This window comes from Mchenga conophoros, linkage group LG7 (assembly GCF_057382185.1).
Source record: "Mchenga conophoros isolate Kocher_MC1m ecotype Shallow Benthic linkage group LG7, M_conophoros_male_GT1.1, whole genome shotgun sequence".
Classification (NCBI taxonomy): domain Eukaryota; kingdom Metazoa; phylum Chordata; class Actinopteri; order Cichliformes; family Cichlidae; genus Mchenga; species Mchenga conophoros.
In genome coordinates, this window is record NC_140532.1 from 18,196,069 (window position 1) to 18,224,049 (window position 27,981).

A 27,981-nucleotide genomic window follows, 5' to 3' on the forward strand; every position below is an offset into this window, starting at 1 on the left:
CAAGAAATAAAGTCAACTTGTTTTCTGGTTTAAATTCAGCTATTTTCTTCAAGAAAAGAAAAAATAAAGCACTGATTGTATTTAATTATGGCTTAAGATGAACATTAATATAAAGATCAATATTCATTCATCTTTCATTTTTTTACATTTTATTCAGTTTTTCCACATCTCTGATCTGTCATACCAAGCCACGGGCTTCCTGCCTCTGGTCTCCTCTTTAAATAAATAAATGAGCCCCATGGCAGCAAATTCCCTTCTCAGCTTTGCGTCAAGTATGACACACAGTAGCACAGGAAGTGATTTGAACCCCCCCCCCCCCCCCTTTTTTTTTTCTTTTTACAAAATAAACAGATTCTAGTGTGGCTGATGAAACCTGTGCTCTGTTACTAGTACATTTATGTGAAACAAAATAATTTACCAATGGTATTAAGCAAATTGTTTACTGAGCTCTGGTCCACTGATTGAGATGGGCTCATCTTCAACCATTCAAATCAAATCAAATCACTTTTATTGTCACATCACATGTGCAGGCACATTCTTCGATGTGATGTAGATTTCAGAACATATAAATGAGTGTAAGTGTCTGATTTGCCATTATTGTGACCAGAGATGGGCAGTAACGCATTACTGTAATCTGATTACTTTTTTCAAGTAACGAGTAAAGTAAGGGATTACTATTGCAAAAACGGTAATTAGATTACCGTTACTTTCCCGTAGGAACGCTGCGTTACTGCGTTACTAAAACCGTGATTTTTTGGAGAATGTCTCACCACAGTGACTAGACAGTGACGTAAGCGAGTGCGCCGTTAGTGACAACAGCTGTGTGCAGATCAACAATGGATCACATATCAATTGTGGGAGAGAGTATGAGCGTGCAGCGTTTAAAGCGTGGAAGTACTGACCTTACTTTGAGTTTGATTCCATAAAAAGTGACAAAAACATTAGCGTCCACCGTGCGTGGGAAGAAAACTTCTTTTTACAGCGAAAAAACCCCTAAACTTCCAAGCAAGCACCGAGTGTGCAACGACATAATGGGAAACTCACAGAGAAACTCGCGGATTCTTCAACTGACCGCGGCACACCTGCACCAGGGTAAACCTCCGCCTACCGCAGTCCTGCTTTACAGATGAAAATAGAGCAACAGGACCGCTGAGTTTTTGACTTTATTTATTTTCTGCTGTGTTTTACTTGCATCTATTTGAAAGACTGAGTGTAAACACAAAAAATATGTTATTTTATGTGCTGGAACGTGCAGAAAATAGGTTTAAATGTTAAACTAATTTATTCAAGTCAGAGAATGTTGCATATAATTACATTTTTGCTTGATGCATAAAGTTAAAAGATTAAAACTGATAAAACAAGTTAAAAAAATAGACTTTTCCATTTGATTACATTTTGTATGATGGATTATGCAGAAAAAGTAGAATTGGGCTGAAAGATCTATCGCTTTATCACCTCTTCAGGTTGTAAATCGTGTTTTTTAAAAGTAACTAAGTAATTAATTACTTTTGAAAATAAGTAATCAGTAAAGTAACGGGATTACTTTTTGAGGAAGTAATCAGTAATTAGTTACTGATTACTTTTTTCAAGTAACTTGACCAACACTGATTGTGACTAAACAAATGAATGATCACTGGCAAATTGCACCTCGTTCCAGTGTCCAGGTAGGATAGACTATTCCCCTGATATGATGAGTTTAGATAATGTGGATAATTTTATCGGATATTCTGGTTGAAGATGAAAGACCGTTGACACTCAACTCTTCAACATAAACCAGGACGATTACAGTCACTGTGGAAGTTTGTTTCTGGCACTGAAAAAAAAGCTGGGATCTCAAAGTTTTGAATTAATAATTCAAAATTTAGAGGAAATAACTCCAAATTTCGAGTTAGGTATCCCAAAGTTTTGAGTTAATAAGTTAAAGATTTGCGTTATTATCGAGTTATGGGTGACAGTTTTTTTTTCCAGAAGCGGAAAAAATCTTCCTCAGAAAAATCCTCATAGAAATCTGGTAGTTTCTAATGATGTTTAATGGGTTAAGTTCAAGTAACTTGAAAAATAAAGGAAAACAACATCTAATCCGTTAATATTAGAGGTTCGTCCTTGGCCTGTTGTGATTGGTATACTTATAGATTCCTCAAGTCTTACTTGTGTTATGGATGTCGCTATCATTTTATTTTGAAACACGTGAGCGGAAGTCGTGTATTTGTATTGGCTCTGACTTTGGCGCTAGTGAATCAACGTGTTGGCTACATTGCGTTGCACTGATGCTGCGCTTGCTGTGTGGATTCAGCCTCCTCCATCCTTGCTACAGCGGCGGTAGAAGCGTCCTACTTACTACCCAGAAACCGCACCTCACGGCGGGGACTCAGTGACGAAGCACCGCCCGCTTAATAGCCGCCCCGCCCGGCGTATGGACAGTCCGGCACAATGACAGAGGATTTGTGGGTGCCTCTGTCGTATACCAACAACAACAGGTCGCATGGATAATCCCACTTCAGCCCTGTCGTATAATCTCCTGTTTAGGATGATTAGAGCGCCGCTGCCGGCTTGATGTGGCCGGAGAGCAGAGCGGGAGCGGGGCTTCTCGTCCTGGACATCGACTGAGAGATAAAACGGCGTGGAGCAGGTGTGTAAAATCGTGTTGACTTTACCCACTGCACATGCACAAATGAGAAAAAGCGACGTGCATGCAGGTAACTTGCACGGATTTTGGCTGTCCCACATCTCACTCGGTGTACCCTACATTCAGATAAGAAGGAACCAAAATGGTCAAGCTTGTTGTGATATCTCATAATTATATAAGGTCAGTGATGTGACATTTGGCGTCGTTAGAAGGGAGATTGGTGCGATCACGCACTAATGCCCTGAACACGATAGTCCATTCAGAAATTGCCAGAAGTGCCTCAAATAGAGAGGCCATTTGGAGTATTTCCTGCAGCACTTAGACTGCTCTGCTCTGATCAGTGCAAATCTAATCTTTATGCTTTAGAGGGAGTTCAGGTCCCGAAACATCAGTTGAGCTCTTCATTACTCATCGTGGTTATCTAGGGTATAGCCCACCCACCCACCTTCAGATAAACTTATCCCGGCCCAGTTTGTTCTTTTTTGGGTGCTAAGTCCCACTTAACTCATGTTTTGGGACTCTCTGGTCACAAGTTGCTAGCCACAGAATGGGAGCAGGTCCCTGGTCACACTAAAAGTCTGCCTTCTCCTCCTGCTCGTCTTCCTCTAAATGCTTGCAGTTTGATAAAGAAAGCAAACTAAATCTGCATTTTACCTCATCAGCCTACTATCACCCAAGGTGGCAGCATCATGACAAGACAAACATGATGCTGGTGAAATTTAATAGCCAGGTCTATTTTTGAAGCCATTACATAATTCCTTCTTCCCCCTCCATGCCCTGTTTTAGGGAAGGTATGAAAGCAGGCAGAAGTTCAGCCCAGCAAAGTCAGACGGTTCAAAGAGGTAGAGAGCGATGGAGTAAAGAAAGAGTGGAGTTCATGGGTGAATAATGATTAAAAATACAGGAGGGACGGGGTGTCTGCAGGTTACTCATGCACTGCTTGGCTGGTGTTGCCGGGGAAAGCCTCACTGTAATGCTGGAACAGTTTTTTTTAAGAAGAGCGCAGAGCAGACGGGCTGAAAGGAGACGAGCCAGCGATTTATAGCTAATAGATATATAGTACTTCAAGAGTCCACCACTTCCAGGTATGACACGTGATTCACCGGCACAAGAGGACACTTGAGTGGATTGATCGTCCACTTTATGTTATTTTTCTCTCCTTTAAATCGATTACAGGATATAGGCTGTTTGCTAATTTACAGCTGAGTGATAATATTAGGACTGATTGGAAACTCTGGTTTTGTGTTAAGAAATCTGTGTGCGTTATTGGAGGTGCTGCTCTATCTGAGCCGGGTCTGAATTGAGCATGATCCTAATCCATTATCTTTAGTGATATTCCAACCACTAATCTGTGTCTGAGGGGTGCGTTTGCTCTAATCTGCCTGGCTGGTAATGTAATCTGACTAAAAGAAGCACTTTCTCTCTCTCTCTCTCTGACTCCCAGGTGTAGTGTGGCTGGAGGGCTTAGCAAGATGGAAATAGATGCCCTTTTTCGCTACTATTTCCAGCACCCGTGGTCCCGTCTCATTGTGGCGTACCTCGTCACCTTTTTTAACTTCCTAATTTTCGCCGAGGACCCCATCTCTCACAGTCAGACAGAGGCCCATATGATTGTGGTGGGGAACTGTTTCTCTTTCCTCTTCAACAAGTACCCAGGCCTCGGGTGGAACATCCTGAAAGTAATTGGCTGGATACTGGCCATTATCACTGGCCTGTTAGCCGGGAAGTTTATATTTCACCGCCAGCTCTTTGGTAAGTCATGCACACAATAATGCAGTGGAATGTGCAGAGTAATGGCTTTTCTGTCTGAGGGAACTCCCCCCACCACCCCCATTGATGTTCTTGTTGTTGCTATTCATCGGGGAGAAGCACGTTTATACTCCTGCTCTGCTTTTTTTTTGTCAATGGGAACGTAATTAAAGAGATTGTTAATTATTTTCTTTGTTGAAATCGCTGCTGATTCATCTTTTCATTGCGGCAACTAGATGTACACTGAAATTCTATATGAGGACTTGCATTCCTTCAACAGATTTGTGACTAGAGGTGTTTAGAAATGTCTCAGTAGAAAAAGTGCAGATGGAAATAATATTAGAAGATTACCTCAGAGACTTAATGTTGGACTCACAAGCACACTCCTGTATTCATGGCAGACACCCAAGCAATAAACAAAATTTCCCTTATTTCTTCCTCTAATTATTCCAAAATATAAAATGAAGAGTGTCTGCTAAAGTTTGTGTATGCAGTGATCTTTTTGTATGTGTTTCTTTATACATTGCTGTGCAATAGTCCTGAGCTTTCTCTCGTTTTAATGTATTTTTGCTGTTGCGGAGCCAGATGTTCTTGTAATGTTTTTTTTAACCTGCTCTTGAGAAATATTTCTCCAGGCTTTCTGAAGGTCTGTGAAAGTTTTTCTTTGGACATTCGTTTGCTTTTTTATTTTAATTTTCAGTCCTCATAGCTGACCACTTTCAAATGCTTTTTGTTGTTGGTTTGTTAAGTGACTTAACAGGATGATTTATAGGTCAGTGTTATGTATTTACACATAACAGACAATTTAGCAACTTCTACATTTTAAACTGTATTTATTATGTGTTTATACTTTTATATTTATTTATTTTAGCTTGATAGGCATACAATTTATGTACCAATAAGGTGATTCCCAAAGAGATACTAGTCAAAAATCTGGTGTTGCATAAGCAAGCATGTTGTGCAATGTGCCCTTAAACATCTACAGTAGATCAACAGTATCTGAAGGCATTGTCCTTAAGAAATATAATAAAGTACCAGCAAAGACTTGACACAGAACCTGAGTGAAGCATTTCGCTGTTCAGTTGATCCGTCTGCTGTTCACTGAAGCCTCGTCAGAAATGGTCTCAATGGTTGTGAAGACGTCTTTCTTAAGGAAGGGAAACGGGGAGAAAAAGGCTGAGGTGTGCCAGCTACACAAGAACTGAACTGTGAAAAAAGTGGCAATCGGTCTTAAAAAGTGATGAACTTAAAACTTTGAGATTTTTAAAGCCTGAAGTATTTGGTTCAAATTGTCATCGATATGCATGGAAAAGATCAAGAGGGAGGTACAACAGTGAGTGTTCAAAGCCATCTGTAAAGCACGGTGGAGGCTCTGTCATGGTCTGGGACTGCATTTAAGCCAGTGGTGTTGGGGACATTGTGAATACAGAAGAGTATGATCTTTTTGGTTCATCTTGCTGATTCATCTGAAAAGCATCTGATTGGTATCAGTTTCGTGTTTCAGGACACCAATGATCTCAAACACACTACCAAAGCAGTAATGTCATACGTGGACAGAAAAAAAAAACACAGTGCGACACCATCAGTCATCGACTGGCTTTCCCACAGCCTGGGCCTCAGCATTATTGACGCAGTATAAGAACAGAACAGAAAGCAGCCAACACCCAAAGAACAGCTTTGACTGATCTTCAAAAATCCTGATGAACTATTCCTAAAGACTACTTAAAGAAATGTCAAGAAAACTTGCTTAAGAGAGCTTACACTGTGTTGAAGAATACAGGTGGTCATATAGTAAAGACTTTCAATCATTTTACAATTTTTCCTTTTCTATATCATAGTTGTATGTATGTTTATATGTTTCAATAAATCACTTCCTCTATTTATCACTTCTCTAGGATAATACTGTACAATGAATTGATGGGTGGATAGAGACTTTTGCACAGTGCTTTAGCACTTCGCTTTTAACATTCTTGCTAACAAGAGATGGTTGTAGTGAAATAATATTAACTGCAGCATGTCGTATTAACAAAAGTGCAATGAAAGCTTCCCAAAAAATGTTACACCAAACAGAACAATGGTGAGAGTGCGAGAGACTGAAGAAAGAGTAAGAACCTGACAGGAAAGCATCATCATCAGAGCTTTTTAGCTAAGTTTACAGTCAACTAAAATTTATTGTAAACAACCAAAGAGAAGCTGTTGGAGTAATCAGTATGAAATGCTTCCAAACTGCTGGCGTTCAGCTGTTAGCCTCCTCCATGCTGTATTAGCTTTACCAGTAGCAGCTGGTGCACTGCTGTGTGGTATAATAAACAGAGAGCAACATGGAAGTGAATTCAATAGATTAGCTTTATATATATCAGCAAATTGTCACAATATCCGATCCAGCCTTTTGAGTCAGGATAGGACTGATAACTGACCCAAATCAATTTTCTTTTCCCCCCCACAGATGCAGTAGTTGTTCTCAAAATCTGTATTCAGATTTTGATGTGTGATATCAGTAAAGTTCCCCGTTTAATAGAGCTGTTTTACTAGAACAGGGCTGTAGTTTTTCATGCCAGTCAAACTGTCTCAAGTGAAAGACTAAGGGTTTGTCACTGCAAGAAAGTTCAGGTGGTGTCGGCATACGAATGCATTAACACTAATGAAGGCTTTGTTCAAATATGATAGACTATAATAGCAGAACTCTTTATGTTGTTACTTCGAGCTGTGTTTTTCCTGCTGTGACAGGTTGAGAAGCTCTGCAGCGGAACATGTTAGTCAGCTCTCACACCTCTTTGATACATTTCCTCTTCTTTTTCACCAACCTGGCTTTTTTTTTCATCTGTTCGTATGACACTTGTATCACTCTGTTGCTCGCTCGGCTTCCTCCTAGTCACTCTCCTTTATAACGGCTGTGACTCCATTGTCATCCTCCCTTCACTTTTATGAACTGCGCAGTGCTTCCAGTTGAACTCACGCGTTTCATTTCCTGCTCACTTCACAAGTCACTTAGTGCCGGATATTATTGGGCACGCTGGTTTATCTTCTTGGATGAACTGTTACCGACTATAATTAGACGGCACAGAGTGGTGGCGGGTGCTCGAAGTGATCATCTTCTCTGAACATAAATAGAAAACTGAGAGTCCATGATGACATGACAGTTTCAGCAAATGCAGAGTCCTTCCTATAAGACGGGAAGTGGAGCAAGTGGGGAGTTATTAGATCTAGTAATAGCAAAATTGTCTCTTCACTTGCAATCACTGAATAAATTGGAGGGTTTTTATACTTAGAGTCTAATGTTTTTTTTTTCTTTCTTTTGGGTCAGGACTCCATTACTAGACTGAGAAAATAAAAAGGTAATTTGATATGATTTAAATAAATGTTTGTCTGAAATAGAACATGTAATATTTATTCATTGCAAAATATAAAATATCATATATAGTATATAATACATATAATAATTGCATTTTTAAAGCCTTAACAAAAGGCCTTAACATGATGCGTAAATTTACATATTTTGGATTTTCTGGGCTCATCTATCATTGGTGGGTATAAATGCCCATATCTAAATAAATGCAAGTTTTGTTATAGGAAGTTGGGTTGCTGCAACTACTTCTTGATCAGCCACAGTGATGTGTTCACGGTGAAAAGATAAAAGAATGGATTTTCATTTGGTTTAAGATGATAAAACTAGCTAGCTTATTGCTCAGAGGTTCTAAATTATAGCTTAGTGTCACTGTGCGCTTGCGTGTATAGACCATCAACAATGTGGCAAATTAAACCCCTTTCAGACGTGTGTACTCACTAGGTTGTGAAATGAACACTGATCACTACAACCTCATACACACTTTCAGTACAACAAGTCTGAACTGCATGGAGTTGCATTAACGAATAGACACCCATCAAGAGTACTGACTAATTGACTCACATAGGCAATGCTTACATGTGTGAGACATGAGACTGTAGAGCACCTACCCAAGAAGTGGCACTTTAGTCCCTACTCTGATCATCACATTAGGGTTAAGATGAAATATTTCTTTCTTTGTTTTGTTTTTTTCACGGTTTCATTTTCATCTTCTGGGGTATTTCTTGTTGTCTCTCTCTCTCTCTCTCTCTCTCTCTCTCTCTCTCTCTCTCTCTCTCTCTCTCTCTCTCTCTCTCTCTCTCTCTCTATATATATATATATATATATATATATATATATATATATATATATATTAGTTCCAGTATCGGTTGACTTGAGGTGTTTTATGTTGTAAGGTAAAGACCCTGCATTATTACATATCACAAACCCTATGAGCAAGCACTTGGTGACAATGGGAAGGAAAAACTCCCTTTTAACAGGAAGAACACTCAGCCAGAACCAGGGGCTGCCATCTGCTGCGATCGGTGACAAAAGACATGCTGTGAGAGAGAGCCAGAGTTTAAAAGTAACTAATGATTAAATGCAACAAAAGGGTCCAGTGTCACCTGATGCAACCCTAACTATAAGCTTTATCAAAAAGGGAAAATTTAAGCCTAATCTTAAAAGTAGAGAGGGCATCTGTCTCTGGAATCCAAACTGGGAGCTGGTCCCACAGTAGAGAGGCCTGATAGCTGAAGAGTCTTCCAGCCATTCACTTCTGTATGCAAAATCTCATTGCTTTTTCTTTCTTGTTTAATTTTTCTTAATCTAAATATCAGTACAACAATTTCAATTTCAAAACATTGTAAAAAGGAGGTTTTAAAATTAATTGTAAATGTGTTCTTTAGGTCCATCTGCAGTACTTATATTGTCCACCAGATTAATAAAGGAAAAAATTTAAAGGGTCTATTCATCCTTCTATCTAACCACATGACCAGTTTGGTCGGGATTAGGAATGGAGGATAAAGTAAATTGTCCTGATTTTTGTTCATCTGCTTGGCTGTATTAAGAAAATCCTTGTGAGTTAGGGAAATACCCACTGACTCTCATCACCAGAGAGTGCCTTCACTTTAACAGACTGGCAAAGCCAGCGTGTTACATTTACTGGATGTAACGGAGGTTAAGTGTCAGACTGCTCCCCAAAACAGCAGATTTTAAAATGCGCGCTGCCATTTCATTACAGTCGGGTTAATCAAATTTTATTCATTGTGCATTTGGCACTCCGAAAGCATTTCCAACGTTCATACAAGACTTCAGTCAGAAAATGTTTAGCAGTTCTAACTTCTTCATCGGAACGAAGTTGCTTTTTAAAAAGTAAGTTTTGTGATATTTTGTTCCCAAACTATTACATGTTTATGCTACAGTATTTTCTTGGTTTGTAATTTTAGTTTGTTATTGGACGATTGCTAAGCAGCATGATGGCGTCACAATATGTCCTGCACAATCAGGTGGCTACAGGCAGCATGATGATGGAAAAGAACCTACAGGGGACTCGGGTGTATCTGTTTGCATACAAATAAATCCACTATATAACTATTTTCATAATTCACATAGTGCTCAAACTGGGATTTGTACATCATTTTAAAATCACATTGACACAAAATATTTTTCCAGTTCTGGAGTGTTGTGGAAGCTCCAGACTCTTGGTGTGTTACACCACCAGCATTTTGTCAGTTGCATGATTCATAATGGTAATGTACAGTAGGTGTGCATGTAGTTCAGTCAGTTTTATGTCAGGTTTTACACTAGGGCCCGGTGGATCTGTATCGGGGTCAATGCAATTGCATTCGCTCTAAGGTATGTAGGAGAGGAGTGCAGCTCATTCATAGCCAGGTGCAACTAATGCACTTCAACAAGCTTCTGAACAGATGGTTTGGACTTCTGTGTGCGGGCGTGTGTGTCTGTAAGTGTGAGAGAGCGGCGATATTTTGCAAGCACATGCACGGATGTGTGTTTGTGCGTGTGTCTGAGTGAGGCTGAGAGTTGGAGAGGCGAGATATGCCATGCACAACATTTCAGTGGAGCGGTTATGCAATCACAAACACAGGTAGAGCATAAGAGAAGCACTACAGAAGCAGGCCCACAATAAAATCTATCATCCATTATAAGTCTGCCACACAGGCCCACATGGCCCACTTACTGCTCATCGTGATATCCCCCACTAACATTGTGCAGATATCAGTCTACTATCTCTTCTATCCTCTGATACGTAGGGAGCCAGTGGGAATGCTTCTGGGTAGGAACACAATCCATGCAAAGGTCTGAGCATCTTTAAAAAAAAAAGCACTTTGGAGTGGCAGACTGAAAGTTTTTTTTGTTTTTTCCTGTATCCACATTTAGAAGAGGGTGTCTTCTTGTTCCCTTGAACCAGAGCTAAAGTTCTGACACTGTTTGCAGTTACATGCCTAACTTTATAGAAATGTGTCTCAGGCCTGGAAGCTGACATCGGTTTTGAAAGGTGACACATCCCCTGCATCATTTATAATTTATCATGGCCTAGAAAATGTTTTGCTGTGAATTGCACCCACAGCCTTCCTCTTTTTGTGCGGTATTTGTCACAATATATATATTATGTCCCCTCTCAGAAACTTACAGTTTTTAATCCAGTTGCTGCATAACACTTTATTTGAACTAGTTTTCATTCGTGTTGCTATACGGGTTAGGCATGGGTGCACTGCAGTGTTTCCACAGTGAATAAACGCTCTTTGATGAGTGACTTGTGTGATTTTTAAGTTGACATTTGAGGCTCAAGGAACAACCTATCCTGCTCCATTCAGCCTCTCAAGGCTATGTTTGCTCTCTAATCGAGTGGGTGCTAGCCAATGACTTCTGGTCATTCAAGGCAAGACTGGCTGTCATTACACATTTGTATGAAATCTTGGGTCATACTGGGTTCTCTGGGTTTCATGTCAATGAGTTCCTAATGAAATAATTGTTAGAGCCAGACCCAGTGTTCCAAGTCTCAGTCACGCAAAGCCACGTAACTATATGGGTATAGCTATTATAAATGCCGATACCGATATATGGCTAAATTGCTAATATTAGCCTGTCAGTCGGGCTCTAATAAGTGTGTTACAGGTGAAATAATGTGAAGAAGGAAGATTGTTTTTAAAAAGTACAGCTAAAATTTAACATTTAGTTTAGGTTAGTATAAATGCAGCCGTCTATTTTGTCAATTTTGACTTTGCAGAAAATGACACTGCCCATCTCTTTAATGCTGCCTCAGTGACCATATTAGCATAAAATATTCACCTATTTCTCTCTGAGGCTTTGTGAATTCCAAAAGGCAAAGTGAAGGGTAATGTTAATTCATGTGGAGCACTGTCCTAACTGGATTAGATCCTACTTTGCATGTTATTACAGACACTTACATTCAGTCAAGCTATGACTTCTCTTATCCACCTGAATGAGTCATTTAAGGCTCCAGATATTGTGATTAGCTCTTAAAAAATAGTAAGTAATGTGAGAGTTGTCCTCCTATGGTCACAGACATCTGTGTGTGTGTGTGTGTGTGTGTGTGTGTGTGTGTGTGTGTGTGTGTGTGTGTGTGTGTGTGTGTGTGTGTGTGTGTGTGTGTGTGTGTGAGAGAGAGAGAGAGAAACTGTGAGATGTGTTGTTGGCTGCTCTGTTGCTGGAGTGCCTCTCATCCCCTTTTCTCTAGTCTTGATGATTGTAGCCTGCAGGATGCCATCTGGGTTCTGTCATGAGTTATTACTGTGGCAAGCAAAGGCTGACATGGCTTATGTACAGCATTATGTGGCCGCAGGTCAAAGTGAACTGAGTCTGTGTAGGAGTCAATGTGTGGGTGGCAGGATAGGAGGCTCTGTGTGTTATATTTATATGTATGTAGCTATGCGATATTTTATTGCCCGTGCATTTGTCTCTTAGATGATGTGCTACAGTCGTGAGCAGGAAGTCTTTCCGAAATAATGAATTGTTGAAGTGAATTTTTGTTGCAGTCAGTTTCCCTGACTTCCCTGTCATTGTAAATTTAGGTGTGAACAAAAATAAATGTGCTACCTTAGGCTCCAGGAAAGGTTAAATGCACACAGGTTTTAAAGCTTGATCACCATCAGCACCTCTCTACGGAATGTTTTTTAGAATCATTGCTTTGGTTCAGTCTCACCATTTTCATGAGAAATTCAGTTAGTGTTTTCCTAGCTCTTGGACATAGCTAAGCGTGTGTCAGCTAAAAACGTAACACAAGTTATTTCCCCAGGATTCTGGCTCTTGCACCTCCTACTACATGACAAGCAGCAGGCGTAGTGGAGAAAAGGAAATCGTATTTGGAAGCGTACCTTTCCTTTATGAGATAATAACATAACCTTTTTGTTGGTTGTGAAGGGAAATTTGCCTTTTATCTTGTGTTGATATACAAACCTCAAAAATTATCTGGAATATCACATGAAACTACACATCAAGAATTAAAAAATCAAAAACTGACAAGTAATTGAACAGCAGAGGGAGACAAAGACACAAAGAGCAAGCAAACAAAGGAAACCAGCCAAGAGGAAATTGCTTATTTACCTGAAATGTATGACTTCAGAGCCAAGCCATAAATAACAAAACTAGACTTCCACACTGCTTACTGGAACAGGTACAGTGGTACACTGGCCTAGTTGCCAGCTCTCTATGTCTCGGCTCTATTTTCTGCAGTCTCCCAGTGGAGGGAGTTCTTTTGTCACTTTCCCACCTCTGATTTATTATCCATATGCTTAGTTACAGAGGTGCTCAGCTCTGGGGACATTAGTAGCCGTAGCTGCTTCAACAAACACCCCCCACCCCCCCACCCTGCCTCACAGTGTTGCCACAGCTTGGCAAATAAGCAATGTGATGAATGGGTTTGGTCCTGTTCACATGCTCAACTGCAGATAGAGAGGAAACTCAGGGTTTCTGTTCTGTTTTTTTGTTGTTGTTTTTTGTGTTCTGTTTTTTTACTCTTAGATCCCTAAGGGGGCAGGATTGTTCTGAGGTTTGGAATCAAAACAAGATGCAATAGTGCTGCATACTGAAACCTAAAATAGATGAAAGTGCATATGCATTATATGCAAACCCTCACAGTTTACAGTATAATGTGTATGAATAGATGACTTGAATACAGAGCAATGTTTGCAATACAAAGACTGTGCATTGTGTAGTTCAGGTATCAGTATGGATGGTACATTGTTGATGATGATCACATTTTCCATGGTAGCATCCACTTCTCTGCAATACAGTCAAAATATTTGAACAGGTACGGGCACCATAACTAACGAATAACAAGCGTCTAACAGGATTATATTTAATTTACCTGAGCCTTTCTGTTTTGATACAGGCTGAAGTCAGAACCTGAACGTCATATAGGGATTGTTAAAATCTTAAGGGTCGGGTGACATAGAGTGTGTTTGGCAACCACAAGCTGTCAGATCAGCTTTGATGCTCCTCTTTAATAGACTCTGATAGTCAGTGTGGGGTGAACATTTGATAAATAACACAATTCACGTGATTGTCATGCTATGAAAAGCATAGCAGGCTAAACATCCATTCAAAAATGAGTAAAGTTCTGATAAGCAGACATTTAAGGTCTTCGAACTTGACTGGTCTGATGTTTTAAATTAGTAGTGTACTATGCAGTGTGGACTCACAGACACTAATTTGTGCTTTGAGATGTGAACGTACAGAAAAAAGATTAACGGAGACTGGATTTTTAAGATTGATACCAATATTTGGCCGATGTATATATAATTTTTCTTTTCACGAAACATAAACAGATTTCGGTATTTTTTGTTATGCGCAGTTACAGAGTTCTTACTATCATAATGTAATATGACAATGCAGTTTAAAAATAATCTTGTTTTATTGTCACAGCAAGTCGTGGATTACCTGTTTACACTCTGCCCACCTCTGCTCGGATCAGCTGGTTGTTGTGTTTGTGGCATTCCGTGTTGCCAACAGGGAAGTTGTGGCCAAATTCACCAATGTGGAAAACTTCCACATTGGTGAATTTGTTATGAGTAAAAGACTCACTGCCACCAAAACAAGGAAACTGAAATACTTTGATGTAAAGCAACAAATAAAATCTGCTTAAAGTAAAGGAAAATTGAAAGACTTGGTCGTGGTATAATATCCTTAAGCCAGTGATTTAGACTTGGCACACTAGTAATATTAAGAAATTCTGTGGACACAAAATAGATTGTGCTATTATTTGCCAACGGTCTTGGAGGATGAGGTACTTAAAGAACCTTTTATTCAGGTCTTTGGAAAATAATTTGTCACCTGTATGACTCTCATACATTATATAAGCAAAACTCAAGCTTGTGTTATCAGTGAGTGTGACGTTAGCTGTGCACAGATTTTAATAGGCACAGCTTCAATGCACAAACAAGGATAAGACCACAGAAGATTTATTGATTAATCTGATTTATTTTCATCTTAACCAAATGTTTATGTAATATAGAATAGACAATAATGCAATCTTGCTGTGTTGTTGCATTGATCCCAGATGGTCAGTCACAGCACTATACTTTTTCATTCCTCTTACACAGTAGATTCAGTAGCAGACAGGCCAGGATAATTATACTATTATATCATATCTGCCACTGGCACTGTAGCAACAGGGAAGCTGGATTCTTGCTCTAGCACTTTTGTCCATTTGTGGAGGCGCTTATGGTAAAATGCTGATTGTTTGAACTGGAGATAGTGTGTTGACTATACATTGTTTTTAACACTTAGTGCTACTATACTACAGACCTGGTTGTTATGCTTTGTATCCTCTGGGGGCCATTAGGCCATAATTGCCACTAAGGTTGTTCTATATATTTTTGCCACTGGCTCTAAATGACTGGGTCTGCAAAGGAATGCATAGCGCCAACATTATCCTAGTACCATGCCAGGACCTTATTTGAACCAAGGCAAGTTAAGGTAACTAGCCATAAACTGTCTCCAGCAAATCACTCAATTACCCCAATCCTCCTGCTGGCTCTGCAGCAGAACCTCCTGTATTGGCCTCTTTTCCATGCCAGGAACTTCCTCTGGAATTGTTCACCTGCCAGAATATACAGCACTGGGTCCAGGCAGCTGCTTACACTGCACATGGCTTCAGAAAACTCATAGCAAGCATAGAGTACATTGGTGTTGGAGGGGGTCACCAGGTTAGAAATCCTCATGAATACCATGGTGGTGGCCATAGTGTGGTAGGGCAGAAAGGAGACCACAAAGACGAGTATGGCGGCAGTAAGGAGATGCAGGGGCTTTCCTCTCGCTCGGTTGCTTTGACCTCTTGGGAGACGCCTCAAAACTCGAACCGTCATGGTGTAAAAAGCAAGCATGACAGTGAACGGCAGCAGGAAGCCTATTGTTGTTCTGATAATGATGGCTGTTCTGACATAGTAAAAAGGATCCTGGATCTGGTCCACACACACAGTGACATTTTCTGTGGGCTGAATAGAAAAAGTTAGAAATAAGTCAGGAATGGAGCTAAGGACGACCAGCACCCACACGCAGAAGGAGCACAGTTTGGCTTTACCCGCATTCCACCAACGAAGAGAACTGATCGGGTGCACTGTGCCAACGAAGCGGTCGAAACTGATTAGAGTCAGGAAGAGGATGCTGCCATATATGTTGATGTTGAAGAAGGACTTCTTGAACTGACAGAAGATCTGTATGTTTGTGATGTGGGGCCTCCTCAAGGTAATGTAGAGGGAGAAGGGCAGTGTGAGGATCCACCCCGAGTCACACAGAGTCAGGTTAAGCAGGAAAATGTTGCTGGAGCTTGAGGTTTTCCTAAAGCAGGTGTGGTTGATGAGCACTACTAGGTTTCCCAGCAGTCCCACCGGAACAGTGAAAGCAAAGAGCACCAGCACGATGTAGCAATACCAATAGCTGTCCTCAAAATGGTTGCAGAATTCTGTTGACTGGTTCAGGAACACGAGAAGCTCGTCTGGGATTTAAGGACAGGAAGTTGTTAGTTTTTACTACAGTAGTTTTGAAAGGTTGGCTTAAACTAATGTGAGTGGTCAACATTACCATGAGGATAGTTGGATGTCTAATTTACCGAACGTAGCCTTAGAGCTGCTTTGTCTGTCATATGAATGTTTGGACATTTGAAGAGTAATTTGCTCTATTGCTGAGAAGTTGGTGACAAATTGGAGACAGCTCACACATCTGTTTGATGTGAAACTAGATCCAACCAAAGTCTGATAAGCCTGCATTTGTGTTATAGGAAAAAAGTTGATTAATTAACAAGATACCATATTTTAATTTTGCATTGCAATAGGCTGTTTGGGTCTTACCATGATGCACTCTTCTTTACTTCTTTTCACTCTCTATGTGTTTATAGACGGGGTGCAGATAAGTGGTCCGCAGGTCCGCATTCGCTGTCAAAATAAAAGACGCGCACCAGATAAGAAGTTGCAACGCGCGCTTGCGTACATATAAAAGGCACTGTTTTTGTCCGCTAGAGTGGGATTTTTACGGCATATTCTGCACCACATCTCTGTGCGTTCATCATTGGTTTGAAGCCAGCTCACCTCCTGCAACCACTTTTCCGAGAATACGCGCTTCTTTTGCGGTTCGGACTCCTTCTGACATCTCTTTGGAGGTGGAGGAACACCAAAGTAATTGCTTAAAGGAGCTTCTTCGACATCTTTAAGAGTTCTAAACAAATGTTTGTCCTCCTCCAGAAAATCTTATGTACGCAAACGCGCGTTGCAACTTCTTATCTGGTGCACGTCTTTTATCTTGACAGCGCAGGCGCGCCTGCGGACCACTTATGTGCACCCCTGTTTATAGACCACTTTGCATTTAAAAATGAGTTATTATTAATATCCGTCTCTATTCTACAGTGTGTTTTTGCATCAAACTGAATCTCATCTCAAGAAATCGCATTTTGTGTGTTCACAAATGTAAAATTGTGGTTTTCCAGGTACAGCAGTGGGGTTCTTGAAATCTTGTAGCCTTTGAAATCGATGTTAATGGTCAAGAAATGGTGTTGCCCCTCTTGCCTCATTCTAGCACTATATTTACACGGACACACTTTAATGTTTTATGTCATTCTTATTCTGTATTTTAAGACTGCATTCAAAATACTGCATTTTTGTATTCAATAGTTTTTTTTTCCCCCCAAGTCAGATGTTTTCATTTGTTTCACTGACTCTGCTGAGTACTTAAAGTAAGATGTTTCCCCACTCTCTCTCAGGGCTCTCTGTATTTACACTACTGTCTCTATAATCTCTGAGCATCACCAGTGTGTCCAGGAAGTGAGTGCTTGATTGTCTGCTGTGAGCAATGAAACCTGAGGGGACTGTTGATCTGTTCCCTCCACCATGTCGGCCGATGTTTGCACTTAATCAGAGATCAAACATTCATTTTGCTCAGGTGAGCAGACCTTTAATAATTCACATCTTAGCACCCTCTGAAAGGGAGAACAGAAAAATGTCTGCTTTGGTTATTTAAAATGCGTAAATGACAGTGAAACATTCGTCACACTGGTATACTGTACATGTAAGTAATAAATTGTTTCCACAGCAGGAAGCTTTGCATGTTTAATTTGAAAAACCAAAAAAAAAAAAGAATTTGTTTCTCCTTCCAGAATCAAACTGGGAATCTTCTTTTGCTCCTGAGTGCTTGGATTAAATTGCAGGGCACTATATAAGTACTGCTCCATTTACCATTTACTAATTATGTCAACAACTACTTTTCACTCAGAAGCTTAATGTTAAGTTTTATAGGTTCATTTACAATAAACTAACTAATGAAAGTATTTGAAGTTGAGATTTGATCTTACCTTCTTTACTTGGTGCTGTACTGTCCCTTTTTAAGAGCTGTGTCATGATGGAGGGATCACATCTCAAGCTGGCTTCAATGCTTCACCACCAATTGTTTGTTTCCCATGTGACTGGAGCTATCGGTGCGCTGCTGCTTTATCTGTGCTGTGTGTGTGTGTGTCTGTGTATCTGTACATCCGCACAACACAACAAAAAGAGGATTAAACAGAAGTACTGTTTAAATATCAGGCGTAATTGCTTGTCCACGTGTGCCAGTGGATGATTGATTGCTGACTTCTGTTAGTGTTTACTGTCTGTGTGACCTGTGAGTGGATTATGATTTTGTAACCCGAGCACTTCCCCGAAATATCAAATAGAGGTGGAGACTGGAGACCATAAAGACAGAGAGGACCCTGCAGACACAGATTTAGCATTTAATAGAAATGACTTAGGAAGGAAACTGTCAGATGATGGCTAATAGTAGATGATGCCGCCTATTTGTAATGAAAAATAAAGCACAAAATACTGGTGTAATGTTTTATGTCCCAAAGATTCTGCCATATTTTACGCTTTATTTTTTACCTTGGTAAACGTGCTATGAAGACGGTTATGTGCAGTGTCAAATCGTCGCCAGTAGATGGAGACAGAGCTGCATCATTGATTTAGATAGAAACGACTTGAGGGAATTTGGGCACTTTAGTAACAGTTTCAGAAGAACGACACTATAAACGTAACGGGGATCAGAATGTAATGTCTGTGTGTTTGCACTGTGATTTACAGACATGCAAAGTGTCCCCGTTTCTCTCTGTCTATCTTTTTTTCTTTAGTTAATTTTGTGTTTATGTGTGTGGCTTTCTTGTCAATGTGTGGTGTTGTTGTTGTTGTCCCCAGCCGGGCCGAGCCTTGCAGTAGACATTGCTCATGAATCACGCCTTATCGGGATCCTCCACGGTGGGGAGTTGCAGTGACTCAAAAGGCTTGGCTGAATAGCCTTGAATCACCCCCGAGTTCAATCCTGCCCATACAGGCAATGAGAGGACCCCGTGTTCGATGGCTCAGCGCGCTGCTTTAAAAGTCAGATGTGCCGATGCGCACTGTGCATCTACATCTAAGCGAGGACTCAGTGGCACCGGAGGCAATTAAGTTCACCCATGCAAGTCAATTCAATTATGCAACTGTGCTGAGCCCTGAAATACCACAGACAAAAAGATGTATGGTGTGGCCTCACACCAGGCCACTTTGCTTTTGCTTCAACCGCTCCCTCACACCCCTCAAAAATTGAGGAGGAATAATGTTATCAGGAGAACTTTCAGCTTTCTATTCTCTGCAGTACTTGCAATCAATAATCAAAGCTTTCACTAATCCAGCAAGATAATTTTATTATATATATATATATATATATATATATATATATATATATAATATAAATAATTCATTTTCTGCAGGATTTTCATTCATTATAACCTCACTTTTTTTCTTTCTCTCCTTATCTCAGCGCCCCTTCCACTCCTTAGGAATGTCAACCTCTTGGGGGTTTTTTTATACGCACAGTAGAAAAAACTGACAGTGAGCAAGCAGAGATCGAACAGCATGTAAAACTATTCAAGAGTAAACCAGCCAGGCTGTAATGGGAAAATAAATGGAGCATTCTGCTTTGCTGTCTCTCTCTGGCTGTGTTTGTGTGTGCGCGCTTGTGAACACAAACACAATGAGCTCTTCGGGGAGCTGTAACTCAAAGGGACGCTGACTGAGCTCGAGGAGAGGAAAACAAAGAGTTGTTCCTGGGAAGATGGCCGCTTCTGGCACTGGATCACAGCTCACAGAGATGAAGCAGAGACTGTGTGTGTGTGTGTGTGTGTGTGTGTGTGTGTGTGTGTGTGTGTGTGTGTGTGTGTGTGTGCACATACTGTTATAAACAGTGGAAATGGACTACTATAGCCAAGCTTACTCATCCAGGATTCCTTAATTAAGACTCAGCAGAGTTACCTTGAAGCAGCTGATGGTTGGGGACACTGACTGTCAGATGCTTTGAAGTTTTCTTGGAATTGCTGTTTAATTTAAAGGGGCACTTCACAATTTTTTAAATATTTAATTCAGCTTCCTCGTGATGGCAGCTGCTACTTAGTTTGGTTGTATAAGAGCTCCTGCAACTTTGGGTGGAGCTCAGAAAGTTAATCAGATGACGGTCTAGTAATGTCATCGGTATGTCACAACTTGGCTCCCTGTAAAAGATGGACACAGCTGCTGTGACGCCACCCATTGGTTTCTGAAGTCCCATTTTTTAAATCCAGGAAGCGTGTCCTGTCGCCATCTAGGTTGCAAAAAAGATCTATGTGATGGGATGTGAGCAGGTCTGACATTGAAAACCTCAATCGTTGGTTTGTGGCTTGTGACTTGCTAATGACAATCACAAGTTGTTAGCTTTTAGAGGATGGTTTCACACCAGTGATAATCCTCCACTTTGAAACATAGCAGGGACAGATTTATAAAATAGACTTAATTTTTTATTCAGCGTAACCCAAAAACTAGTGACTGAGCACTGAACTCATTATAAAAGTGTTTACAGAGTTCAAGTCAGAAAGCTGTTTCCTCAGAGGCTTGTATAGGACTGCAAGTCTTTTTGCAACCACAGGTATCGCCATCTAATGGCCTGCAGATGAAGTGCAGATGTAAGGCACTTTTGCATTGACCTGAAAGCTGGATCCATGTTTTATATGCCTGTGGTCTAACTGTTTGTAACAGAAAATCAATGTTCAGTCAGTGTGCTAAACTGTGTTTTGTTTAGTTTTTTTTTTTTAATAAAGACATTCTTCACGGATCTCTCACATCACCTGCATCGTAATACAGTTATTTGTTAACTGGGTTTATTTTACTTGCATTGTAAGTGAAAGGGACAGAAGTAACAGGATATGTTTACTTTTCTGTCAAATAAGGCAACACACACTGATGTATTTGACTTTGTGGGGATTAATTGTGTTTTCGTGCTCAGTCACCGCCCCCCCCTCTCCAACCTGTCCATTCTGAGCCAGGAAAAAGCCCTTAATGAGCACATTTCAGTTGGAATTGATTATTGAAAATCAGATTTTCAATACTGCTAATTGCAATGGCATGGAGGTATGTCCTCTCTATTAGCTAATATTTATATGGATATTTCAAGCAGAGCTGCCAAAAACAAAATTGCTTGCATTTTCCTAGCACTTTTATCCAAAGTGCTTTGTAATTGGCCTCTCACTCATCTATTCCATTCTCACTCAGACGCTAAAGGCAGCAAGCCACCTTGTAAGGTGTCGTTCTCCAAGGACACTTCAAGCCATCAGCGCTGCGATTAGAAGATGACACGCTCTCCCGAGCTAGCCTGCTAATACCTTCGTTGAGATCGTCAAGAGTCAAACAAAATGATCCTTTTCATGAATTTCTTCTGTGATTATTCCGATTTTATAAATCTGCAATGTAAAATCTTTTGGGAATCTCCTAGTATATTTAAGTGTCATCTATTTAGTTAAAGAGTCGATTTGACCCAGGTGGTAGGAAGAAGCACACTAAATGTGCAAAACAGATTGCTTCTGTTGTGTGAGCACTTTTGGGTTGTAGTTCGAGGACTTTGACAGGTGTTGTGCAGTTAAGTTATGCGTGTCTTTGCTTCACAATTGCTATTTTCCCATCATCTTACTTACAAAATAAATGCCTTTTCATCCCACTCTAACCACCAAGTGTGACTTTAAGGTGTAAATATATTAAACAGGAGTCATATTACAAAAGCCAAAATAGCTGTAGTTTTACTAGTGTACAAAATAACCTTCAGAGTTGTGTTGAGTCCTGCCACCAGCTTTCTTTGATTATGTGTTCTGTGCAGAAGGCTGCGTATCTGAATCAATCTTATACTCTGCCAGAAAGGTATTTTACCATAATTTGATTCAAAGCCAGGACTGTATTTAAAACAAAACACCACGGGTCACAAATGTCTGAATAATTTCTCTAAACTGTAAGCGTCATGAAACACAAGCAGACATCCATCGCTGGCATCGTCAGCAGATATAACGACATCCTGAAACCGGGCAGGAAAAGGCCCTTACTTCAGGGCGCTAGAAGTGACGCCTCTAACTGGTCTTTAATCTTAATTCCACTGTGTAAAGGGCACGTGTCTGGCTGTGGAGGACATTATTGATCTCCGACTAATTAATTTACTTTTATCCCCATTTTCGCGGCCATACGTGTTAGCGGGTTGACATGCTGTTTGAAGCGCCACTGACGGCAGTGTCCTTGTCGTGCTCCCTTTAGGTCGATACCTGCGCCTGAAAATGTTCCGCGAGGATCATGGCTCCTGGATGACCATGTTCTTCAGCACCATCCTCTTCCTCTTCATCTTCTCACACATCTACAACCTTTTCCTGCTGATGGCTGGGAGCATGAAGTAAGACGTTCAATCTCTCTCTTTCTCTCTCTCTGCTCCTTCCTACCCCCACCCTCCTTACCTCCTCATTCTGTGCTTCCCATTTGTTAGGGCCATTGTATGCTCCCCTTTGGCTGCTGTGATTGATCTAAATGTCTTGCCTGAATAGAGACTCGATACCGGTCTGATTAATCAGCCCTGACTTTAAATCTCAGGTGAGGGCAGACAAAGTGGAGGGTGGTTAATCCTGAAAGATCACCTTTAGCACCTGCACTTATTCTCCCACGATCTTGACTTTTATTTATTTATTTTTTTAATGTGTTCTTGACATCTCTCTGGCTTAAAACCAAAATGTTGTTTGTTTGTTTTTGTTTTTTTCCCCCGTGTCACTCAGTCTGGGGTCTCGTGTTTTTAGTTACTGCTGCACCAGCTTTCCTGCTGAGAAACCATAGCAGAGCTCCCACACCCACACATCAAGCCCGTGACAGAAATCAGTTTATTGCATTTGCAATGTGGCCATCTAGATGAAGGAAAACACGCCCTTGAAGCGGGCCAGCCAGCCAGACACGAGGTCGCAGCAAGGTGATTTACCATTTTATCTGTTTGGCCTGTTAAAAGAAAGAAAGAAAGTGTGGCAGCTGTCTTTTCAGGTACAAGCTGTCACGAAGGGAAGGCCAGGGCTGTTGTGTGTCTATACAGCACTGCTTTTCCATATTAACAAGGAGCTTGAGCTATCCATGAGGTGCAGGCAGATGAAGGCTATTAGCTATAGGCAAGGTGTGGTGTTTTTCTATGGCCAGAGGGATGAGTTTGTATAATCGGCCCATCTGTCACGCCGGCCGGCACTGTGGCACCGGCATCCATCTTGTTCTGTGTCTCGCTGGCCGAGAGACGGGAAGTGGACGGCCTAGCAAAAGGGCCAGAGGAGGTCTGGGAAGGGGGGTCTGCTGAGATGTCGAATGCTGCTTGCTCAGGGAAAAGTTCCCCTCGCAGTTCTGCCGAGTCCATCTGTCACAGAGATGACCCTTATTTTAACATTTCAGTCTTGAATCATAGAGGAGGGGGGGGGCTTTAGTTTTTTACTCTGTCACTGCATTTTAGAACAGTGTTAAAATGACATCTGGATAATAGTGATGGGGGAGAAATAATGACATGTTCAGACGCTTCCAGAGGCGTAACTTATCATTTACATTTAACATGTGCAAGTTACACAATCTGTTCATGCATCAAATTCATCAGTTGTCTACGTATGAAAAATAAATAGATAAGTAAAAATGGCAGCTGTAACGGCCAATTAAGCAATTACACTAAAACCCATCCCTGTTTGCTTTGGATGTGTGGAGAGTTACAGCAGTTAGTGGGGGGCTGTAAAGCTCTACTGGTGAAGACAGATGGTGCTGTTGTAAAGCGAGTTAAGCCGCCGCTGCCAAGACACCTGCTCAGTTTTTTTTTTCTCCTTTCATTTTTTATTTATTAATTTATTTATTTTCTGCACTTGCTCCCACCCGCCCCCCTCCTGTCCCTCTATCCCTCGCTTGTTTTCTTTCGGCTCCAACAGTGTGTCCACCGAGGACCCGGGCCCTGCCAAAAACCATTAGTGTTCACATCTCTGTTCAAGACCGACATGTAAGAGCAATGTTCACACTCCGCCAGGACGCTCCCTCAGAAAACCGGGCTCTGGGCTGTAATAGCAATGTATGCAGCAACGTGAGCGAAAAAAAGGTGACGGAGGGAGGGAGGGAAGAAGCGTGGCGGGCAGTGGGAGAAGTGCTTCAGCCCTGATGATGCAGTGAAACTTAAGTCTTTTGATCTGTGTCCAAAACCCTATTTGCATCGCCTCCTTTCACTCCTCAAAGCGCTTCCCTCCTCCTGCAGCGAGACCGTTGGAGTTTTTTCTCTCTTGCCACAGCCCAGAGGAAAAGTACAATATCCCTTTGTGGCTGCAGCTGCCCCTCCTGTGAGGACGAACGCTGCTTTACCTTATTTATTTATACTGAAAGAAGCAGCTCCTGTGAGGGATCATTACCTCTATGAGCAGGCACGGGGTTTTCCAGCTTTGACATCTTGCCATGTTGCTGCACTGCAGGGGATGCTTTTCTGGTGGCCAGACAGGGGTTTGGCCCGCACTCACACACGCACACACACCCCATATTGTTCACGTCTTGCACCTCGCTCAAGTTAGTAGGGGTGTGTGTGTGTGCGCGTTGAATTGGGTGTCTGAGTATGTGCGTGTATGTGTGGAGGGGTGTTGGCTCGCTGACCTGATGCTGTATGCTGGCCATGCCCTGCGCTCATTAATATGCTTTAATTTTCTTTGACCTTTCAGTTGGTCTTGAGCTTGATTTAATTAAATCCAGTTACAAATCTGCAAGGAAAAAATAAATAAATAAAAAGATAAACTGTGCCATCAGGATGCCAAACCTTCGCTGATAAGAGATGGCATATCATATTTTCTTTTTCTTTTTTTTTTTGGATGACAAGTATTTAGCCATGATTAGTCATGTACAATGGATTCATCAGTGCTGTTATCACTCAGCTGAAAGAGGTTTCCAGACTGTGTAATCTTGCACGTCCAACTGCATGTTAGCCAATATTTAAACAGCCACTTGTAGGTCAACAGCGATCAACCTGTTACCTGGCTTATGTCACATCAGGAAAAGGCTTCATCCACCGTGGCTCCCTGGGAGCTGTAATCTACACTTGTTACCGAACCCCTCACATCTGGGCTATTTGCATTTTAATGTAACTGTCAGATTAGGGGAGGGTGGAGGCGGGGGGGCTGTTTGTGCGAAACCAGGGGAGTGTGACCACCCAGGGAGTTTGACGGGCTTCATGAATGTTCTGTCACGCCGCGCAATCCCATTCGCCATCTTACGGCACCATTACCAGCCGAAATCAGTCCCTAATTAGATGGTGTTATTTAATTAAGACGGCCCAATGCGTGGCGCACACATTAATCATGACTAATTTAGAGGAAGGGGGAAGGTAAAGTATCCAGAGGTGGAAGAAAAGCGGGGAAGCCTGGAAGTTAGATCTGAAACCGAGTTAGAGTGGGATGGGCGGTGGGGGAGGCTAAAGCTGAAAAATGACATCTATATTTCTTTTCTTCCTTATCCAACACAGAGGTAGATGGATGAATGCCGGGCTGTCGGGGCAGGAGGGGGTGTAAGCTAAGCAATTGAATTGTGGAGCAATGGATAGGGGGAGGTTTGCAGTGGACGGATATCTTCAGCGAGGAGCGGAGAGGGTTGGATGTGACATTTGACTACTGTGAGATAAGACGCCACTATAAGTTTATTTGTTTGGTTTACCATGATCCTTTGTGTCGCATGCATGCAAGTCCCCCTCGACCGTCTGTTTGCTTGTCTGGCACTAAGCTGGGGTAATACCACAGACAAAAGGCTAAATAAACAGTTCTGGTACGCGGATACCTCCTGTTGCTTGCAGTGCGGGACTTTGTGTTGCCTATGATACAGCGGGTTCAATGAACTGCCCTATACTTAATGATGCGCTAGAAAGAGGTTTATATTTTCTCACTTTGTAGTATTTTTTTTTAAAAATAATTCCTGAACTCGTGTTATGAAAAGGGTTAAGATGCTTCATTTCTTTCTCCTTTCTGAATTTATTTCCCTGCAAATATTAACACTATATTGTTACTTCATGCTGTTGTTATAGAGCTGGTTGATTTGGAACCATTGATTTGAATTGTTTCCTTGTGATTTGGGGATTTATGGCATATATGGAGCATAAAATCAAAGCAGAAAGACGTTACAAAGGCACAAAAACATTGAAAATGTGATCATCACTTTTTTTGGTGCCTTTTAGAGATCCTTTCGTTCAGTGGGAAAATAATTGGCAGATTAAAGTGTGATGAAAATAACAATTTGTTAGTCTTAGATCGGCATGCTGATTAATATTCGATATGGCTCAGTGTTTTAGAGGTTGTCCAAAATACTTTACTCTTACGTCTTAATATTGAAACTCATTTACAGTTTGCAAATCACAGTGAATATCTTTGGATTGATTGCCTTTACCTACACCTACATGTACATTCTAAGAGCTCCTCCTGTTTTGTTTCACACTCCTACACACGCGTTTCACGTTGCTATCTGAGTCATTACTGTGTATTTATGAAGTGTTTAGTTATTGTAAAGCGTTTCCCTTCAGAGTTGTTTTATCTTTGCTCAGAATATCTCTAAACACAGTCTGGGTGCTATATCAAACTGTCGTTTTCTCTCTGACTACATTAACGTGCGGTTTCCCTGGAGCGTCAGCGGTGGCTGAGGTTGTCGTCATACTTCGTCATAAAGACAGTTCTAAAGAGGTGCGTGCCAGCTGGGCACTATAGTTGTATTATTTATATTATAGTACAGACAGACATGTACTGTAATATGTAGATGATTTAGATATGTAGATATCTAGAAATGTAATATGTAGATATACGTAAATGAAAGGTGGGTAAGGAAATTGTACTAAGACATGAGGTCCACTGATTATGAATGAAACAGCCACTCCACACCTCAACGGTACAAGACTCAGCTGCACCCTTGCATTTAAAGGAGAAAGGACTCTTTTTAGAGGATGCCAATGTTCTCATTTTGGACCTAGAAGACAGATCAAGACTTAGAGGTCATCTGCATCCACTGCGAACGAGCATTGTTGAACAGAGGTGGTGCTTTACAACATCAGCTGTCAGCCACCTACAATGCAGTCCTGAGATCCCTTCCCAGGTATCTTAACTCCCCACTCTCACCTTGCCTCAGGCGATCTCAATAGCTCACGTGATGGGGGCTCAGGGGGGATGTCTTGCAGATGTTCCACACCTTGGGCCTGGTGACAGTAATGATCACGACTTTATTCGTACCTTGGGTCATATAGCGATTCACACGATCAATAGTGGGTTGACAACCGTCAGGACCATCACCACCAAGGGGGCAGTCCTCACTAGGGCTCAAATATCTGAGGCTCTGTCAGTTGTTTTAGAATTGAAAACATCTTTACTAACGTAAAGAAGTCCTTTCTTTTATGTACTCAAGACTAATATGGATGTGGTCATTTAAAAATCTGACATTGGCTGATATGTTTTTTTTTCTTCGAGACCCACAAAACAGGGTGACACTGAATAGATTTCCCTAACATTTGTTATGTTTAGGTATTTATGAGTCCTTACTGACATAATATAACAACGCTGCTTAAAAATAATCTTGTTTTATTGTCACAAAAACAATACGCTCTGGCAGACTCTGTCATGATCAGATGGTTGCTTTGTTTGTGGTGATCCAAACACGTGTCGCTTTCTGGTAAACAAACTATGCCACATCATTACTCATAACTCAATAAAAGGGTGTTTCTCTTGTCTGCTCTTTACTTTTTAAATGTTAATTTATTTATTTCAGTACCAATATATTGGTAAATAGCTAAAACAAGCCATTGTATCACTGAATTATCAGGCTCTGTTGTGCATTCATGAAATGAACTGGGGCATAATCGGACATATGTGAGAGTGACTGGCCAGTCACCATTATGGTCTGGGAATACTGGAAATTGGCAGATTCTTTTGCCTGGCCGGTCGATTGGTGCAAAAAAAACC

At 41.1% G+C, this 27,981-nt stretch overlaps 2 protein-coding genes across 4 annotated transcripts in view; one reads left to right on the forward strand and one right to left on the reverse strand.

The window, feature by feature from the left end:
• The first annotated feature begins 2,236 nt into the window (after positions 1 to 2,236).
• tmem117 (transmembrane protein 117) overlaps positions 2,237 to 27,981 on the forward strand; it is a 46,929-nt gene continuing 21,184 nt past the window's right edge. Inside the window, exons 1-3 of one of the 2 annotated variants that reach the window (XM_085282705.1) lie at positions 2,237 to 2,629; positions 4,071 to 4,378; positions 22,280 to 22,412. In XM_085282705.1, coding sequence (XP_085138831.1) covers positions 4,099 to 4,378; positions 22,280 to 22,412 — 413 coding nt within the window. In that variant the 5' untranslated portion in view covers positions 2,237 to 2,629; positions 4,071 to 4,098. Of the gene's footprint in view, positions 2,630 to 3,542; positions 3,712 to 4,070; positions 4,379 to 22,279; positions 22,413 to 27,981 lie in introns of those variants that run through there. The other variant, XM_085282706.1, reaches the window with a different exon arrangement.
• On the reverse strand, positions 14,695 to 18,123 carry LOC146569977 (P2Y purinoceptor 1-like). 2 transcript variants are annotated; one of them, XR_014893185.1, is made up of 4 exons: positions 16,766 to 16,908; positions 16,529 to 16,612; positions 16,263 to 16,441; positions 16,045 to 16,176 (listed from the first exon to the last, which is right to left on the reverse strand). XR_014893185.1 is itself a non-coding variant. In XM_085281119.1 (2 exons), the coding sequence occupies exons 1-2, from the start codon at positions 18,065 to 18,067 to the stop codon at positions 15,188 to 15,190; spliced, it is 1,035 nt and encodes a 344-aa protein (XP_085137245.1). In that variant the 5' UTR covers positions 18,068 to 18,123; the 3' UTR covers positions 14,695 to 15,187. The 2 variants fall into 2 exon arrangements, 1 of the variants encoding a protein (XP_085137245.1); XM_085281119.1 differs by lacking the exons at positions 16,263 to 16,441; positions 16,529 to 16,612; positions 16,766 to 16,908 and adding an exon at positions 18,022 to 18,123 and having other exon boundaries at positions 14,695 to 16,176.